The 20,099-nt window shown below is 46.4% G+C and overlaps 1 protein-coding gene across 14 annotated transcripts in view; it reads left to right on the top strand.

Moving 5' to 3' along the window:
* The window catches only part of CACNA1A (calcium voltage-gated channel subunit alpha1 A), a 1,308,076-nt gene that overhangs the window by 662,637 nt on the left and 625,340 nt on the right, over positions 1 to 20,099 (top strand). For all 14 annotated transcript variants that reach the window (XM_086961990.1, XM_086962030.1, XM_086962039.1 and 11 more), the window contains 2 exons: positions 15,648 to 15,783; positions 19,961 to 20,090. In XM_086961990.1, the coding sequence (XP_086818116.1) occupies positions 15,648 to 15,783; positions 19,961 to 20,090 (266 nt within the window). The remainder of the gene's footprint in view (positions 1 to 15,647; positions 15,784 to 19,960; positions 20,091 to 20,099) is intronic.

Below are 20,099 nucleotides of genomic sequence, written 5' to 3'. Positions count from 1 at the left end.
GCTTAGTAAGGCGGACTGTGTTGAAATGCCTGTGCTTCTCTTTGAGATTCCCAGAACAGAAGACTCTGGGGAGTAAACTCTTGATTTCCTGGTCAGGGAAATTATTCTCTGCTTTCCGCCTATTTCTCTTATAGCTAGAGGTATTTATAAATTCAGTGTTAATGAAAAGATTCCAGTGAAGGCTTTGAGATGACTCCACCAATGTAAATGTAAATGTAGAATACTTGTAAAGGGCACAGCTGCCCATCACTGGGGCGTCCCGGCGCTGTATAACGCTGTGGAACCCTTCCTGGCTCTCCCTGTGAGATGCCCCTCCTGGGCATCCCCAAGGTGAAGCCAGGCATCCCAGTGTTGTAGGGGCCGTTGTGGAGATTAAGCAAGCTATTGTCCAGAGTTGCAGCGTGGGACCCCATGATTAGAGAAGGCGCCGAGGCGAGAATTATCGAGTCAGCAGACAAATGAGCCCAAGACCCTGCTGCGTCGGGAATTGATCCCTGGTCCCGGGCCAGACCTCTGCATCAGGGTCTGCCGCTCTAACCATTGAGCCACACTCCTCCTCCACCAGACCGCATTAAGGTTGCATAGACGTTGACCAGCTACTGTGGAAATCTGACAGAGATTATAGAAGTTTCTACTGACTACTGAACATTTTTTGCCCAAATTATATATATTCGATAATCCCAAGATTTGAGAAAACCTATAGGTATGTACATACCAATAAGGACAGAGGGCCACATGTGCATTGATTTTTTTAGGTCGCAAGCGGGCCGAATCGCAGAATCAGGCCATTTGCGACCAAAAAAAAGCATTTTCCTATGTACAAACACTATTTTGCGATTCGGTAACCTATTACCAAATCGCAAAATGGGTTGGCCATTCGGTAATAGGAAGGAGCTTTTTAAGGGTGCCCCTTCCCAATAGTGGCTCACAGTGGAAAGTACAATTGTTTTGCGACGGAAAAATGGTTGCAAAATATTTGCGTTTTACCACCTAATTCAATTTGTAATTAGAACACTATTGATCTTAAAATGGCACTACCTACTTTGTTGTCCAGTTGTTGATTATATGTTTTTGCAGGATCCTGCTGGATCCGCAGGAATATTGTATTGGTCAGAATTGATGAAGAAACTGTACTACAATTACAGGTAATATCCATTACTTCTGCCTGGAGATGTTTAGGCATCACAGTCAAAAGTACCAGGCTATGAACTTTTGGCAGGATTGGAGGGGCTCTGTTCTTCAGCATTGGATCTTTCATAGATTCACATTTACGAATGCTTGAATTATTTTCCAGGGTAATGGGTGACCCCCATTATATAATGTTGACATCAGTCCACATTTGCATTCAACAACATTGAACTTCAGACAGACTCTTTACATCCTTTTCAAATTATTATAATTGATCAAAGCTCCAACCAATGGCCAAAAGCCTTCCAAGATTAACTGTGGAAAGATTGTGTTCTTTTTTGTGGATCATCCGTGGGAGGAATAACATTTGATAGTACATCTGGCTACAGTTAATCTTTCTCAAATTGAAAAGAAGTACAAAGTGAAATCATAGGTTAAAAGAAAGTGTTGGCTCTGCAGCAACACAACAAAAATCTTGAAATCTATCAACCCCTTGAAGCGCACTAATGCACAAAGAAGGAAGAAAATGGCATTTGATGGTTGATGGGCAAGCTTGTTAATGTTTTGGCAGCAGATGATGTGAAAATTGGTACTGCATCTGCAGTGGTGGGAAGATTCAGCAAACAGCTATGGAGTGGCATGGCTTCCCTCCTGGAAATAATGCTGGTTGAAGAAAAATCAAAGGATAAGGCAACTTTGAAGCATGGTGAGCACCCTTCAGGGGCATTAATTGATGCAGCTATGGGCACCTCCTCAAGTGCATTTCAACAGATAGGCAATGCAACTGTCATGATGCAATATGGATGGTTGAAGAGCACAACAGTCAGGCCTGGTCCAATCTAAGATTATGGATATGTCATTTGATGGGCAGTGCGTCTTTTGGATACAGTCAGATTAGCTTCTACTGTGCTTCAAAATGGGCACTGAAACAGCTAGATCATTTGGAGTCCTTCAGGCATTTACAGACATCAAAGTGAAAGGTCCTTTCAACAAAGTACCTTTTTTCATTCATACAAGCAACAAAACAACTATGGACGACAGTCAAGACCACAAAGCAGCAGTTTAGGCAAACAAAAAAATCAGGGATGTGCTAAAGAGGAAACCAGTTGTCCAAGTATGAAAGAAAGAGAAATAAAGCCTGACTTCCCCAGTGAAGCCTCCACCCCTTTCTCTCAACCAGTGGGAGGAGGATGAGTTATGATCTAGAAATTTGGCTGAAGGTAATATCAGACAGATGGGGTGTTATATGGACATATCTTTCACTTTCTGGAGGACCTTCCATCTCTTCCTCCATTAAAAGAGAAACAAATACACTTAAAGGAGCTACGTCCGGAAGTGACCGAACTAATGAAGAAGGGAGCTGTGGAAGAGATGCTGCATCAGTGAAGGCTTTAGGATTTTACTCTGCATTCTTGCTAAGATTGAAAAAAATCAGGAGAATGGCTACTATTGATACATCTAAGAAATCTTAACAAGTACATCAAAAAGCAAAGATTCTGCACGGTCACACTCCAAAAGAGTTTGCCCTTTATCGAAAGCTGAGAATTTCTTATATCTTTAGATCTTGGGTATGTGTATTTCCATTTCACAATTCCTGTGAAGCACAGAATGGTTCGAGGCATGTGGGCTGCTGAATTCATATCTGTGCATAGATCGCCGCCTAGTGCTGGGTCCGGATGATTGCACATTGTTGTCCTGGAAGAGTCTTCGAAGTATCACGAGATAGGTGGCTCCTCCCCTGGACTACAGTGCGCATGGGCATCGCCTCCATCCCCAGATTGTTTTTTTCCGCCATTGGGTTCGGATGTGTGTCGGTTCCCTCTGTCGGAACCGATAGTTGTTAACTCTCTTAACTCGAGACCAAAAGGTCTTTAGGCTTGGCGCCGGTATCGTTTTCGTTCGGGTCTTACTGTTTCTTCAGCTCCGAACACTTGCTGCCCTTCCGCGTGCTGTCGGCGCGGACGGGCCTACACGACGCTCCGGACATGGAACGGACTCCGTTTAAACGGTGCCCGGTGTGCAACTCGAAATAGTCGCACCTCGACGTGCACCCAGTGTGCAATACTTGTCTGTCGCCGGACCATGACGAGGCCAGGTGTATGGCCTGCTCCAGGTTCCGGTGTAAAAAGACCCTCAAGATTCGTCGCGCTGCGAGACTCCAGGCCCAGATGTCTGCGCCCCCGCCGGACGACATCTTCGAAGAAGACGTTGGAGATGACAATGTCCAACAGGTTTCGGACTCTAGCCCTGCGTCCGAGGGGGATGCCTACGACGCAGGTGACGAGGAGTTTGAGGAAGCCGGCGACGAGGTAGGGGACGACGATGGGGCCATTGCCACCGTGGGGGATAGCTCGGAGGAAGAGCATCCCCGGACTGACTCAGGGGTCGACCCCCTTCCTGCGGCCCAGGTCGAGGGATCGCCTTCGGGCCTTACCCAAGACCTCGTTCTTAGTCCAGCAGCCCCGCCTCCGGGCCCGGCCACGGACATTTTGGAAATGCCACTCACGTTTCCAAAAACGAAAGTGAAGCCTTCGGGATCTGCAACTCCGGTTTCGAAACCGAAAGTGAAAGCTGTACAGAAGGCTCTGGAGGCGTCAAAGTCTAAGAAATCCAAAATGGCCGACATGGAGAGTCACGCCAAGATGGCCGACCCGAGGGCCTCGGGGTCGATGCCGAAGGCGAAGTCGACCGACGCGGCTGCGTCGGCGCCGAAGATGGTCGCGGTCGGTGACCCGAAGAAGCCTTCGAAGAAGCGTCAAGGCGATCCCAAGGCTCTGGCTTCGCCAGCTCTGGCCGTCGGGGCCAAGGACGGTGCAGTGTCGGCTCCGAAGACGGGGCCTCTCGCCGACACCACTCCCAAGACGGGGAAATCGCCCGAGCCGGTCAATCCCTCTCCAGCCCTATCGAAGAAGGTCGAGGAGTCCCTGCAACGGATTTGGAAGGTCGCTGTGCTTCCCGAACCGGAAGAGGGGGTGTCGAAGCCCGCACTGAAGCCGTCAAAGGCGCAAACGCCTATCCGCTTCACCCTGCCGCCGAAGGCTTTCGCTTCGAAGCATGGGGCAGGCATGCCCTCGAAGGAGGTGTTGACGCCCAAAGCGTCTCCAGTGGTGTCTATGCCTCGGCTCCAGCCACTTGCGGAGGAAGAGCGTCGTGAGGTCATCATCGACGCCAATACCGGGAAACTGTCCCTCCTCAAAAGGAAAATCACCACGGAGCCGGTGTTGGAACATTTTCGCATTCCTCTCAAGAACAAGAAGGACTCTGCGGGTACTTCAGCGCCTATTGAGCCGGCGTCTCCGAAAGACCTGCCGCGTTCACCAACTCCTTCTACCGCGGGTGATGGTGACGAGGAGGAGGTCGAGTACAACTATCCAGCGTACTCGGATCCGGAGGAGGAACATGAACCTTGGACTGCCGGAGGCGACCCCGAGGACCCGCAGTCGGGTCAAGAACCGCAGCTCTTTGCGGCGAAAACTTCGCCGACGGAGGACTCTGCAGCCTTCAACGCTTTGATCGAGAGGGCTGCAGCTAACCATGATGTCGAGCTGCACTCCGATCCTGTGGATGTGGACTTTTTATTTGACACTTTCTCGGTGGCTGAAAAGTCAATCAAGACTCTGCCAATGCTCAAAGGAGTGCTCAAGCACGCGCAGGAGGTCTTCAAGGAGCCCACTCGGGCACGTGTCATCAATCCACGCATTGATAAAAAATATAAGGCAGCGCCCTCGGATCCAACATATATCAAGGGACACTTGCCACTGGACTCTTTGGTGGTATCCAACGCTCGCAAGAGGGCGAACTCACAGACAACTGGTGACGCTCCTCCCCCAGACAAAGAGTCGAAAATATTTGAGGCCTCAGGGAAACGGATTGCTGCACAAGCAGCTAACATTTGGCGCACCTCAAACACGCAGGCCCTACTTGCACGCTACGATAGGGCTCATTACGACACCCTAGAAGCACTGCTCCAGCACTTGCCTGACCAATACAAGGAGGCAGGGGAAATGTTAATTCAAGAGGGAAAGCTCATTACAAACGCTTCCATCAAATGTGCGCTAGATGTGGCTGATATAGCCTCCAGGGCAATCAACACCAGTGTGTTGCTCAGAAGACATGCATGGCTTAGGATCTCAGGGTTTAAACCTGATATACAAACAACCATCCTGAACCAGACGGTTAATCCTGACCATTTGTTTGGACCCGAGGTTGATGCGACGCTCGAAAAAATGAAAAAAGATACAGACACAGATAAGTCTATGGGGGCCCTCCAGTCTCAGCAGTTTCGGGGTGGTTCCTTTCGCCGCTCCAATACCAGAGGCACCTCAAGGGGTCAGGCATCGCAATCCACCCAGTACTACAAGAGCAATACCCAATCCTCATACACCAACAAGGGTAGAGGTGGCTACAGAGGCAACAATGTCAAGGGCAGGGGACGTGGAAACAACAGCTCCAGGTCCACCGCCGCCAACAAGCAGTGACGTCTTGTCACTGCCCCCCGACCACACAACACCGGTCGGGGGGAGACTCCAGCAGTTCCTGCCCGTGTGGAGATCCATCACCACGGACAGGTGGGTCAAATCTCTTGTCCAGTACGGTTACTGTCTGGAACTTACGTCCACTCCACCAAACATACCTCCAAGAAGCCGTCCTATGTCCGGCGAACACTTGCACTTGTTGCAGCAGGAAGTTCAGGTCATGCTGCAAAAAGGAGCAATAGAGCTCGTCCCACTAGAGGAAAGGGGAACAGGGGTTTACTCTCTGTACTTTCTAATCCCCAAGAAGGACGGATCCCTACGGCCCATCCTGGACCTCAGGCCCCTCAACTGGTACATTCTCTCGGAGCATTTCCATATGCTCACATTGCAGCAGGTACTCCCTCTGCTTCAACAGGGGGACTTCCTGGCTACGTTGGATCTAAAAGATGCATACTTCCATATCCCCTTGCATCCTTCCCACAGGAAGTATCTCAGATTCACAATTCAAGACCAGCACTACCAGTTCAGGGTTCTGCCGTTCGGGGTCACCACAGCGCCAAGGGTCTTTACGAAGTGCCTGGCGACTGTGGCGGCGCATCTACGACGCCAGAACGTCCACGTCTACCCTTACCTGGACGACTGGCTCATTTAGGCAAAAACAGAGCAGCAGTGCGCCGACCACGTGTCCCGCACCATTCATCTCCTGCACGATCTGGGATTCTCTCTGAACTACCCGAAATCCCATCTCCAGCCCGCCCATGTACGACAGTATCTGGGCGCGACAATAAACACTCTGGCAGCCACTGTGCAGCCAAATTCAGTGAGAATCGCCAGTATCCAAACGCTGATCCAACGATTCAGACCTCAGCACTCGCTTCCAGCGAAGGTGTTCATGCAGTTGATAGGCATGATGGCCTCCTGCATCTCCATCGTCCCGCACGCGAGACTACATATGCGTCCGCTTCAGGAGTGCCTAGCACGTCAGTGGACTCAGGCTCATGGGCAACTGACAGACCTAGTGTTGGCGAGCGGTCGGGCATACAACTCTCTGCATTGGTGGAATCCACAAAACCTTTGCAAGGGCCGACCATTCCAAGAGCCTGTGCCACAGATTATCCTGACGACGGACGCTTCTCTCCAGGGATGGGGAGCGCATGTACTCCACTACACAGTGCAGGGACTATGGACACTACAGCAAAGGAAGATGCACATCAATGTGTTGGAACTGATGGCAATCTTCATGGCCTTAAAGGCGTTCAAAGTACATCTGTGCAACAAAGTTGTGTTGATCCGGACGGACAACATGACAGCCATGTACTACATTCAGAAGCAGGGAGGCACACACTCTCCGCAGCTGTCTCATCTGGCTCAGAGCATGTGGAAGTGGGCCATTCAGAGGAACATCTTCCTCATGGCAGAGCATCTCCCGGGCAAGGACAACCAGATGGCGGACCTGCTCAGCAGGCACAGCCATCAAATGCACGAGTGGGAGATACATCCATCAGTACTCCAACCGTACTTCCAAAGGTGGGGTCATCCAGAGATAGACCTGTTCGCCACAAAGGAGAACGCAAAATGCCAAAGCTTCGCCGCCAGGTTCCCACACCCGCAATCACAGGGCAATGCGATGTGGATGAACTGGTCAGGCAGATTTGCGTACGCTTTTCCCCCAGCACCTCTGATACCGCTGGTGGCACGCAAGCTCAGGCAGCACTCGATGACTCTCATCCTGGTTGCTCCAACGTGGGCTCGCCAACCGTGGTACACCACGTTTCTGGAACTCTCCGTGGTACCGCATCAAAGGCTTCATCTCACTCCCAGCCTTCTGACGCAGAGCCATGGCGACATTCAGCACCCAGATCCGCAACAGCTCAACCTGGCGATCTGGCTCCTGAAGTCCTAGAGTTTGGCTACCTCAATCTTCCTCCCGATTGCATGAACATCATTCGGGAGGCAAGAAAGCCCACTACTAGAGCTTGTTATGCGGCTAAATGGAAGAGGTTTGTCATTTACTGTGTTAACCACGATATTGACCCGCTAGATGCTTCCATCCAAAACATCATTTGTTACCTGTTCCACCTGTATCAATGCAATTTGGCGTACTCTTCCATCCGCATTCACCTGTCTGCTATGGCAGCATACCTCCAGAATAGGCAACACCTGTCACTTTTTAGGGTTCCCGCTATCAAGGCTTTTCTGGAAGGACTCAAAAGAGTCATTCCGCCAAGGACCCCACCAGCTCCAGAATGGAACCTCAATGTGGTTCTTACAAGACTGATGGGTCCTCCCTTCGAGCCACTGCACTCTTGTGAGCTTCAGTTTCTGACTTGGAAGGTTGCTTTCTTAGTAGCAATTACATCGCTACGGAGGGTTAGCGAGTTGCAGGCGCTCACCATCCAAGAACCTTTCTTCCAAGTACATGCTAACAGGGTTGTGCTCCGCACTAACCCTAAATTCTTACCCAAGGTTGTATCTCAATTCCATATGAACCAGACAATTGAGTTGCCGGTGTTTTTCCAAAACCCAGAGACGCTGGCGGAGCAGATGCTCCACACCCTTGACGTTAAAAGAGCCTTGATGTACTACGTGGACAGGACAAAAGATTTTCGCAAAACTAAGCAGCTTTTCGTTGCTTTTGCCACACACCACAAGGGAAACGCTATCTCCAAAGCTGGGATCGTTAGGTGGATCGTGAAATGCATTCAAATCTGTTACTCTAAAGCTAAACGCACTCTCACTATCCCACCGAGAGCCCACTCCACCAGGAAGTTGGGGGCCTCTATGGCTTTCCTAGGTAACATTCCCTTAGAAGATATTTGTAGAGCAGCCACATGGTCTACCACACATACTTTCACTAAACATTACTGTGTAGACGTGCACTCCAAACAGCAGGCAGCTGTTGGTCAGGCTGTTCTCAAAACACTTTTTCAGACTGCTGCAGCTGGCACGGGCGGCCGCCGCTAATGGAGGGACTGCTATATATTCTATGCACAGATATGAATTCAGCAGCCCACATGCCTCGAACTGCAAATGCTACTTACCAGTATGCATCTGTTCTTGGCATGTAGGGCTGCTGACATTCATATCGCCCACCCTCCTCCCCGGCGCCTGTAGCAGCTGCAGTATTGATATATTTATATGCTCTTAGCATGGTCATCACTCACATACTTCACTCCATCTCTACCAATGGCTAAAAACAATCTGGGGATGGAGGCGATGCCCATGCGCACTGTAGTCCAGGGGAGGAGCCACCTATCTCGTGATACTTCGAAGACTCTTCCAGGACAACAATGTGCAATCATCCGGACCCAACACTAGGCGGCAATCTATGCACAGATATGAATGTCAGCAGCCCTACATGCCAAGAACAGATGCATACTGGTAAGTAGCATTTGCATTTCTTTGCTTCAAGATGGGAGGTCACGATTATAAGATCAGAACATTACCATCTGCCTAAGATTGGCTCCTTGCCATAATTCGATGACTGGTTCATAAGGGCAAAACCACTTTGGGATGCCCAGGAGATGATTTAAAAGACATTGTCAACATTATCAAGCTTAGATTTAGTTATTAATATAAAACCATCCATCCTTACCCCAAGAAGCAATTTGATTTTCCTGGGTATTAGGAGTCACACAAAAGAAGGAATGATGTTTCCATCCTTGAATGTATGAACAAATAAATTTGCCAAGCATCTTTTCTAATATTAAGAAAAGAACATGACAGAGTGATCAAGGTAAAACTGGGGACTATGTATTTGTGTGTCCTGCTTATGCCTCAGTATTGTCTAAAAATTACATCACCTTGTGTTTGCGTCGTTGGCAGGGTATGCCAGATGTGGATCCCTTACTCACTTTGCCTCTGGATTCAAGCTAGCCTGGCTGATGAGAGGTGTCCCCCCAAAACCGGTTTCAGGATGCTTGTTTCCAGTCCAGGACAGACCTGGCTTGGCAGTTCAGGCTGGACTGTTCCCATGAGGCACAGGGTCACAACTGATTTGCACAATGTTGGATCTGAACTGGGGTGGCAAAGAGAGCTAAAGAACGATGATGGATTCAACCCAGATCTGTGAAAGGGGGTGAGTGTCTGAAAAGTTGCAGCACTCCGTCCATCATCTCCTTGTGTTTGATTTGAAAATGACAATAGTCATGGAGCAACTGAACATACTTTGGCAACAAATCCACAGAGATTAGGCGCTGCAATACAAACTACCACTCAAATGAAACAATCCTTTTAGTGGTGGGCAAAGAGATGGAATGTCTTCAAAGACCAACCATTAATTCCAACCAATCCACAAACATTTGTAACTACAAATGCATCCCTATCCAGATGAGGAGTGCACATTGTGGATATGTGTGTTAGCATGGTCCAAAAACCAGTCACAGTGCCACATCAGTATTCTGGAACTCAAGGCTGTCAGGTTGACCCTCAAAGCATTTTTTACTCTTGTACAAAATACAGATGTTATGGTTGGAAAGGACGTTACTACGACTACGTATTATTTCCGCAAACCAGGGAGAGCAAGACCTCTGCTGTTGTCAAAGGAAGCAAAAAACATTTTGGTTATGGGCAATTAACCACAATGTCATGTGGTCAGTACAGCAGATCCTGGTAGTGCACAATGATGTGGCTGACCGCCTATGCAGGCAATACTTAGTGGGAGGTAGATGACAAGCAACTGTTTTTCGTTTTTGAAAAGCGGGTCGTCAATGGAAAATGTTTGCAGCTGATCAAAACTAGAAGAATCTCAGGTTTGCAAGCAGATGGGCTCGTCCAACATCAGAAGGGGAAACGTTCAGTTGTACAAGAAAATTCCTGTACTTGCTTTCTCCTGTTTTTTGGTTAACCAGAGTATAAAGGGCGAGCAATGCAAAACAATTTTTGTGGTCCCAGCGTCAGAACACCAACATTCATTATTTGAGAAAGGAACATGACCGTGCAGGCTCCAATTTGATTCAAGCCAGATGCCCGACTACTTTCAAGGAGAAAGAGAAGAGAACTTCAGACCCTTGAGTCGCCAGCCTGGCTCATCAAGACCTCACATGGAAAACAGCTTTTTTGCTGGCCATTACATTGGTTAGGAAACTGAGTGGTCTGCAGGCTGTTTCATGCAAAGAAACGTTTCTGCATTTTTCCAGAGACAAAATAGCATTGACCACAAACCCAAAACGAATTCCTAAAGTGCCAACAACGTTGCATTTAATTCAGAATATTTCGCTTCCAACATGTTTCAAATCCTAGTACACAAGCAGAAACAGGGTTGCAATCCTGTGGTAACAAAACGTTGCTTCAAATTCTATCTTCGTAAGCACAAAGGACTTCCGTCCAACAGGTCCACTATTTGTGGCTTTTTGGCCATCAAATAAGGCAACAACGATAGGGCTAGAAAAATCTGACAAGGGCTGAAGGTGCTGGAACCTCATTAGCAGATCAATCATAATGATGTGAATAAGATGTAAATGATTTATGTAGAGTTCAGTGTTATTGAGTGTCAATGTATATTGCTGTGTCGGCATTGTTTTCTGCGGGTTCCCAGATGGATGACAAGGAATTGTTCAAGTGAATCTATGAAAGATATGACGTAGAACAGCAGTTACAGATAAGTATTTTTGTCCTTTTTGGAACCTTACTAAGACAGTGCTCGATTCTTGTGTTTACCTATTTCTTTCCGTTGACCCGTGTAATTTAATTTGGGCTGAAAGGTCCACTTATTGATAAAAAGGGTAGCACCACTCTTTGTGTAATAGTTGGCGTGAATGGATGTTTTCATTCACAAATTATAGCGGAGAATAAAAGATTCTGACAAGAACCAGTTATTAACATGCTTCTGCTGAAAGTTAGGGTTGGGTGAAATTGTGTGATTTTTTTGTCCATGCATTACATGCATAATTTTTGTGAGAATGACAGCTTTGCATGTTTTACTATGTTGGCAGTTGTTTGAAAGGGAGTGTCTCGAAAATTAAAATGAGACCTCTTTAAACCATTCGCTGAACTGAGAGAGCGAAACAAGTAAGCCAATTGCTCACCAAAACGTTCCGTTCATCCTTCCAACCATTAATCTATCCAGCCACACTTCCCCTCCATCATTTCAGCTATCCTCTTGTATCCATCCACCCACCCATCTATTCCCTCACCTCATGGGAGGACCGAGCTCTAGCTAGTGAAACAAGAGATAGTGCCCTCTTTTGGCAGGTGATAAACAAGCCTTGTTTTGCTGAGTTGTCAGGGCCCGCTTTTTGTTACCACATTTCAGGGCTGCAGTGGGTGGATCATTTTAAGGGCATGTACACCCTTGGGCTCTCTGATGGAGTAGAGGATCAGGCTGGCTTACTGTCGGGGAGAGCTAACGTTGTCGTTACTCTGAGGAAGTTTCACAGGGCATTTAGGCTTTGAGCATAACAAGGCTTCAGGCCCCGATGGTATACCTTCTGATCTATTATGGGATATCATGAGGTCTGGGGGCCATTTTTTACTCTGGGTTTAAATGCTGCAGTGAGGTATTCACGGTAGCGGAGCTCACTGAGCACTTTGGCACCACAAAGGAAGTGCGCCAGGGTTGTATACGTGTGCCTTTTTTGTTTACCCTCTATATTATTGGATTGGAACAAACCCTCCTTTCAGAGCAGACTGACTGCCTCAGGGTAGGAACAAGGTCATTGCTGGTCTTGCTGTGCACCAACGATGCAGTGCTTATGGCTTGCACGGCTGTGGGTCTGCTGTCCTTGTTGGATATGTTTGTCACCTTTATGGACAGGTTAGACTCGGCAGTCAACTTCACAAAATCATACGCTTTGATAGTTGGCCCTCTGTCCACAAGTTCCAAAACCTTCAAGGTGGGTAGTCATACCCTGGATAAGGTCTCGGCTTTCTCTTACCTTGGGGTGTTATTTGATGCTAACTTGAGTTAGAATCCCCTAGTTGAGCGTAAGATTTGTGACGTGGTCAAGACGACTGGGCGGCAATTAGCTTTGCACTGAGGTTAGGCTAATGGTCACCGGACACTCTAGTCAAGCTTTTTCAGTCCAAGTGCATTTCTAAGGTGTTATATGGCACTGACGTTTGTGGTTAAAAACAGCCAATTATATTCAACTTGCAGAAAATACATTTTTAAGACTTATTCTGCGGTTTCCACAAAGTTACCCCGGCCTTCTCCTTTCATGAGGAGCTTAGCGTTAGATACATTATCAACCTTGTTGCTCTCAGGACCTTGCTGTGTGAGATGTGTCAAGATATGGACATGGGAGGGATCACAGCTAAACAGACTGAGTTTGTCTGATTGTCTATCCCTTGATCATATGCATAAAATCCCTTGGATTGCCTATATGAAGGCTGCTTTTACCAGCATGGGTAAATGGACATATTCTACAATCATCACTCCCTGCGCTCCCTGAAGCATAAAAGGGTGATGGACTTGGTCTTTCAACGTGCCTTATCTCAATGTGAACACAGAGAGCTTGCGAAACACTTGGTACGGGGCATCTGTTATTAAAAACTGTTCAGGGCATGGAGCCTTTCCCTCCTATCCAATGATAGGGACAGATTTGTGGTGGTACAGTTCAGGTTTAACTTATTTTATCATCTTCTAACCACCTCTAGTGGTTGGCCTCGCCCATGCACTTTAAGACCTTGTGGCTGCAACAATATGTCTCCACAGAATACCCTACATTTTGTGCTGTTGTGTAAATATTTTAGCTTACCTAGGAAGTCATTCCTCCACACTTTATTGAAAGTTTTTAACTTTTCGCAAGCTCATCCGGCGCTTATGTATCTGCATCTCTTGCTGAATGAGCACTTTCGTTTTGCTGTTTCATACTTTCTACATGCTGCTTTGGGTTCATGACAATCTAGGCCTGATTAACCCTGATGTGGTACACAAGACTATTTAATGCATTGTCTTATTCCTTTTAACTTTTTAAGCTGATACATGAATGAATGCCTATTTCTTTGTATTGTTTTTACAAATATGTGTTTTTATGATTTTATGCTCTTTAATGGTTGTATTTATAACCGAATAAAGATTTATATGATGATTTTCCCTCACCTTTCCATCCATCTACCTATCCATCCATTATAGTCCTTTTCCATGAACCTTATCACCCACCCCTTCTTTCAGCCTTTAGTCCATTATCCATTCAGCCTTCCATCAGTCTTTTCACTTATCCCTTCACTCATTCTTTAACTCTTACGTTCATCTTGTACATTTCCCTGTGTGCTTGCTTTCATCCTTCTTTCAATCTATCCTTTGACAATTATTTGTTTTTACCAAGTCCATCTTTTTACCCTTCCTTTGACAGTTCATTCCATCCTTCCTTCTTTCATTCACCCTTCCTCCATTTTACCCTTCATTCCATCATTCCCAGCTTCCTTGTTTCTCTGCTTCTTTCTTCCCCCCTTCTATTTACCCATGCTTCTTCTTTACAACCCATATTATTGCCTTTCCTTTCTTTCTCACTCTTTCTGTTTGCCCCTTTCTCTGTATTTTCCCCTGTTTTCATCACATCTCATCCTCATTCATTGTACCTGCCTCATTTGCCATCACATGCCTTACATCCTCCGCTCTGGTATAGTATTGGCTTACACTGTTATTTATGAGCTTTCACATAGCAGCCGACAGAAGAGTGCCACAGAGAAGTAGTCAACATTTAGTGGGGCCTCGTTACCAGTGGCAACGTCTAACCCCCGCATTGGTTAATAAAGAGGGCGATTCACGACGCCACAGCCCATTTGCACAACGAATGCCATCATGCAAGAGATGCTTGCAAGGTACTTGCCCAGATGCACTGTCTGTCTGGTATCTAAGGGGCATTTTACCAACAACTAGCGATAATTATCGCTATGTTGGCTTAGCGGCAATATTTTTATCGCCGAGCTGCGGCGATTTTTATCGCTTAGGAACCTTGGGGCATATTATCAAGGGATTTCTCTCTGCTTTTTTGGCTTTAAAAGCCAAGAAAGCGGAGATAAAATTATCTCCCTATCAGCAACAGGGTGCTAACACGCAAATTCGCATGTTAGCACCCTTTTTCTCTACGCTTCCCCTTGCATCTCTAATGAGATGCAAAGGGGGCGTTCCAGAGAAAAATAATAGGAGAAAGCGCGAATATCTCCAACAGTTGGTAATAGGAGATAGCGAAGTTAGCGACTGTTTCCAGTCGCTAACATCTTGCCATGCCCACTTTGCATGTCATTAGTGATAAATATCATTGACATGCAAAGCGGGGCCCAAGATGGTCACTATCTCCTACTAGCTGTCGCTAACTGGTGTTAGCGACAGCTAGGTAATAGGGAGATAAATTTATCTCCGCTTTCTTGGCTTTTAAAGCCAAAAAAGCGGAGATAAACCCCTTGATAATATGCCCCTAAATTTGTGCAGTGAGTGAACCTAGCTAGCGCGGGACATGCGGATGTGACACATCCATTTCCTAAGTCTATGTGTGACAAAATGTGCTCGAGCCACCTCTCCTGCAAGAGAAAATTCTGAGATCAGCTTAAGCTTAAGGAAAACGGAAGTTGTACCGACATGATCAGGAGGAAGGGTGTTCAAATTCACAAAGACCTTTGCCTCTTTCTCACAAAAAATGTGCAAAAGAGACAACCACCACAAAGTGTACGGAAATATAGGCTTTTGCTTCAAAATCAAGATTCTCGTAGTACTTATAATATTGATTACCCCTCATTTTCACCTTTAATGCCCAAGAGTAATTTGCCAAACCGTTACCTTGCAAGTATTGTGTAAAGCAAAGCTATTCAAACTATAAATGCACATACCAAGCTCTCGTGAGCAACCAGGCCAATGGCAAGTGCAGCGAAAAGTTGTGCTAAGGCGCAGGCAAAAGGATAAAAATCTCCTTAAAGAACAATAATTGGAACTTTGCGAAACTCTGCTACCTTATTAAAATCTTCACAACGAGAAGCAGTTACCTTTGTCATACACATCCTCAATATTCTAACATCACTCATGTCCTAGACACGCCTGTCCAATCAGCTGCCTACCCTCTCATTTTTAAAATACCCGGGTTCTCTTTAACGCTGTTTTTATTTCAGTTAATAAAAACGCCAACCCGGACCCTTTGCCCATCAAAGAGGAGGAGAAAAAGGAAGAGGAGGATGAACCCGGAGAGGATGGGCCAAAGCCAATGCCGCCATACAGCTCCATGTTCATCATGTCCACCACCAACCCGTGAGTCTCTCCCATTTATTGGTTATGTGTGGTGTGTCCTTTTTTTCTGAGTTAATGTTGGTTTGTGAATGAGTGCATGTGTGTGCTGACATCTGTTCTTTCCTCATACGGGTGATTTGTGACTGTCAATATCTCTTTTATGCTCTATAATTTGTTTTTAATACTCTAGACCTCATTCATGCATGTGTTCCACTTTTTTGTCCCTTTTTGGGAATTAGTGAGGTGTTTCAGATTATTAACTCTTTTTTCACTTGTGCCATTGAGGTGCCTCTTGGCAATCGATTGTGCTTTGGATGCCCAACCTTGTGAACAATATTGATGAGTGAATTGTATAAACAGTTTATTATTTAAGGAGCCAGCATCTGCCATGTACCAGACTGCACAGGTGTTCAGATGTAGATGGCATAATGTACTTCCAAGACAACATTTTGGTGATCTGATAAAAAAAGATTTAAAAATGTAGCTTTGACTTTTAGTTTCTTGACACAGTGTGGTCTTGCATCTGAGTTCAAAAAGTACAGGATTGCTCTGCCGAGTTTGAATTATGTAATGTAATGTAATGTAAGAACTCATTTATATAGCGCTACTACCACTCCATGGAGCATCTTGGCGCTCAAGCCAACCCAGCTCGAAAGGGTTGGTGGACTGAGAGCAAAACAAAGCGCATTACACACTCCACACTCTACACTAGAGCCCTGCATGCAGCATCAGTAAGGTAAAAATCCAAGTCTTCAAGGATTTCCTAAATTGGCTCTCCTTGGACATAAGTCGAAGCTGAAGTGGCAATTTGTTCCAGGCCCTAGAACCCAGAACAAAAAGACATTTTCCACCTTTAGTGGCCAGTCTAAATCTGGGGATTACCGGAAGATTTTGGTTAGCCGACCTCAGACAACGTGCTGGCTGATAATGTTTAAAGCCCTTGACCAAGTATCTGGGTCCTTGTGACTGGAAGGCTCGAAAAGTGATTACAAGCACCTTAAACAATACACGCTTGTGTATAGGTAGCCAGTGGAGAGTTTTTAGTGTGGCCGAGGCAGATGACTTTCTAGACCACCTAAGTACTAAACGGGCAGTGGCATGCTGGACTAACTGCAACCTGTGAAGCACTGTTTTGTTGGTCCCTGCATGCAGGCTATTGCAGTAGTCCAGTCTAGATGTTATCAAGGCCACTGCCACTGTTTTCCTAGCTCTAATCAAAAAACTTCCTAAGTGATCTAATAATGTGAAAGCACATGCCAGACACAGCTACCGCTTGCTGCTTGAACGACAAATGGTCATCAAACTTGATGCCCAGATTACGGGCAGATAAGATGGTATTTGGCGGAGCTTCGGCATCCTCGGGCCACCATTGTTTAGGGGAAAACGGATTTTGGGGGCCAAACGGCAATATTTCCGTCTTTCCGGAATTACATTTGAGGTGATTGTTATTCATCCACTCAAATGTGTCCCAGAGGCAGTTTTTAAGGTTTTCCTCTGCTCCAGGCAGCTCCCTGTCCAGTACCAGAATCAGCTGCGTGTCATCGGCGTATGATATTGCGCTGATCTGGTAGGAGGCGATTTGGTCAAGAGATCAGCCAATAGGGGAGTAAATAAAAAGAAGAACTGCTAAGAGCAATCAAGGAAGCTTCTGCTCCTGCTATCTAAGATGAATTGAGCTTTTTTCTTTGCTTGGTAGAATTTTATGGAGATTTCTCTTTTTTTTTAAAATGATTTTTTATTAGTTTCATTCGTAGTTATGCATACATTTGCAAGCGGTATTTCAGCATACACTTAATACAGTAGTACATTAACATGGGGAAGAAATTCACTTTTACACATTATCTGTTGCTCGATCTCTACTTCGCCTCATTTCAAGTTCCAACGTTGGGGAGATACAGATAGTCCCTCGATAGACGTTCCATTTGCCCCATTTCTTGTCCCACTTCTTTGGGCATCCCCGAGTTGTAAAGACTTTCTTTTCTGCAATCATACATTTATCAACTTCCTTTAACCATGCCTGTGTAGTTGGAGAACTTGCCGTCCCCCACCCCGTAGCTATTTCTTTAATTGTATGGAGATTTGTTAGGATTGAGGTAACTTACATCTTCAGACAGCTAATGGATGTCAGAAACATTTTTGAGGGCTCAAGGACAATTGTGCAACAAATGCATTACAAAAACATTATAACCACTGATGCCAATTGCAAGAGTTTAGGAGCGATTTTGAAGCAAAGGTGCAAGAATGGCAAGGAGTGCACCATAGTATTTGTTTCGAGGGCATTAACTCCTGCCGAAGAGTGATACTCCGTTATTAAGAAGGAAACTAGTGATTTTGTGGGGACTTGAGCATTTCTATCAGTTTCTGTGGGAACTTGATGCTCGGGTGCAGTGTGATTACAAACCCTTCACCAAGGGTTTTACAATAGGAGGAATAGTAACAGCTCCTCCTAAGATTGCTTGTTTATCCATTAGACTGATGGTTTATACCTATAAGATCCAGTTTGGTCCTGGAGTGGAAAGTAGAATGGCTAATTGTTTGAGTCTGCTTCCGCTACCACTTAGTGAAATCCCCAGGGGTAATTAGGAAAAGCGAGGTGTTAAAAGTACTGTTACAAGGAAAGAGAGGTTGCAGGCTTACGAGAGGGATTTGGTGTTGTATCAAGTGTTGGAATATGTGAGGCATGGTTGGCCAGTCAAGACAGATGTACAGAGGAAAATTACTGCATTTTGGGAAGTACTTTACAAACTGTCAGCTGAGAACGGAATGTTATTGTGGAGTGCTGGTCATATCTCTATCCGTATTGAGAGAGAAGATCCTTAAATTGTTCATTCAGGGTCATTTAGTTATAATGAAAAGTAAAAAGAGGGTGAAGGAGTTGTACTGGTGGGCAGACATTTACAGAGATGTGGAACAAATGGTGCAAGAGTGGAATATGAAGGTGCAGATACACATTACAAGACTTCAAACCCTCCTTTGTGGTCAGTGAAGGGTTCCAATATGGCTTAGGATGCAGAATGGTTGTCATCGGCCATTTTCTCAGACAGAATGAGTGAAACTAATTATTTATTGGTTGCAGTGGACTAATTCTCAAAAGTGGCCTGAGGTTGTGTGGACACTGAAGGAGTTGTCAGTTTCAACGCCATGGTGACAGCCACACAGGGCAGGTTTTCACAGGGGATACCCTAGGTACCCCCTCGACGGCCAACCATAGACCTTGGAGGCAAAGGGGCCCGGCTAGGGGCTCCCAAAGTTGCTTTCCAACAACCTTTCCGTGTTGGAAAGGCTGGCACGGAAAGGCTGAGGGAAACCAACATCGTAATCCCGACAGAGGAAACGCCATCCATAGGGGAGTACGTTGCGGTTCCGACTGGCAGGAAGACTCAGAGAGCTGCTCAGAACCAAGTCAGAATGACTGGCTGGTTTACGTTCCGACCACTGACATCGTCATTGGGCAGTTGGACCGCAAACCGACCGTGTCGGTCGGAAAGCCCCCGACCACGGTCAGAAAGCTTCCGACTAGCGGTCGGAGGCTTTCTGACCGACATCGTAATCGGCCCAAAAAATGGTTCCGCGATTACTCAACTACCAGTGAGGGAGAAAATGCAGGATTTGCTCAGTGATAAAGAGGCCGGCTAGTGTTCAGATAGGTTTTTTAACTCCCAGCATGCCCCACCTAAAACATTCCTGTGGGTGTATCGGGTCAAACTCCTGCTTTCTCCCTCCTCTTTGGACTACAATATGGAAACCCCTTACTTCAGGGATATTTAATTGAAAGCAGCAGCAGCTTGTGCAGGTTAGAGCGGTGAGGCCGGGCAAGGACGGGGAAATACATTATTTATTTAATGTTCCCTCTCCATCGTCTGTCTAAATCCGTCCTCACCCGGCCCCACCGCTCTTACCTGCACATGCTGCATGAAAGGCAAAAGATGGACCCATGGGAAAGAGTTACCTCAAAGTGTGCGTCCTCAGCTAAGCTTGAAAAGAATTGTACCAGGTGAAGTCAGCTGAACTCTTAGTGCTGACTAAAGCACACACCTGAGGGATGTGGAGTAGCGATCGAGTTCTCACTTTTTCACACTGTCTGTATCTGTGTGTATGTGATTCTTCCATTTGCTCATGTGGTTTCTTCGTTTTCCAGCCTTTCTTTTGCTCATAGGTTTTGCATGTATGGTTCTGATCATCTTTGCATTCGTTGCAGGTTCCGTCGCCTCTGTCATTACATTGTGACCCTGCGTTACTTTGAGATGTGTATCCTGATGGTCATCGCCATGAGCAGTATCGCTTTGGCTGCAGAGGACCCCGTCCAGCCTGATGCCACCCGCAACAACGTACGAGCT

This window comes from Lissotriton vulgaris, chromosome 1_1 (assembly GCF_964263255.1).
Source record: "Lissotriton vulgaris chromosome 1_1, aLisVul1.2, whole genome shotgun sequence".
Taxonomy (NCBI): domain Eukaryota; kingdom Metazoa; phylum Chordata; class Amphibia; order Caudata; family Salamandridae; genus Lissotriton; species Lissotriton vulgaris.
The sequence above is the reverse complement of the archived record's forward strand: the minus strand, read 5'-3'. Positions and strand labels throughout refer to the sequence as shown.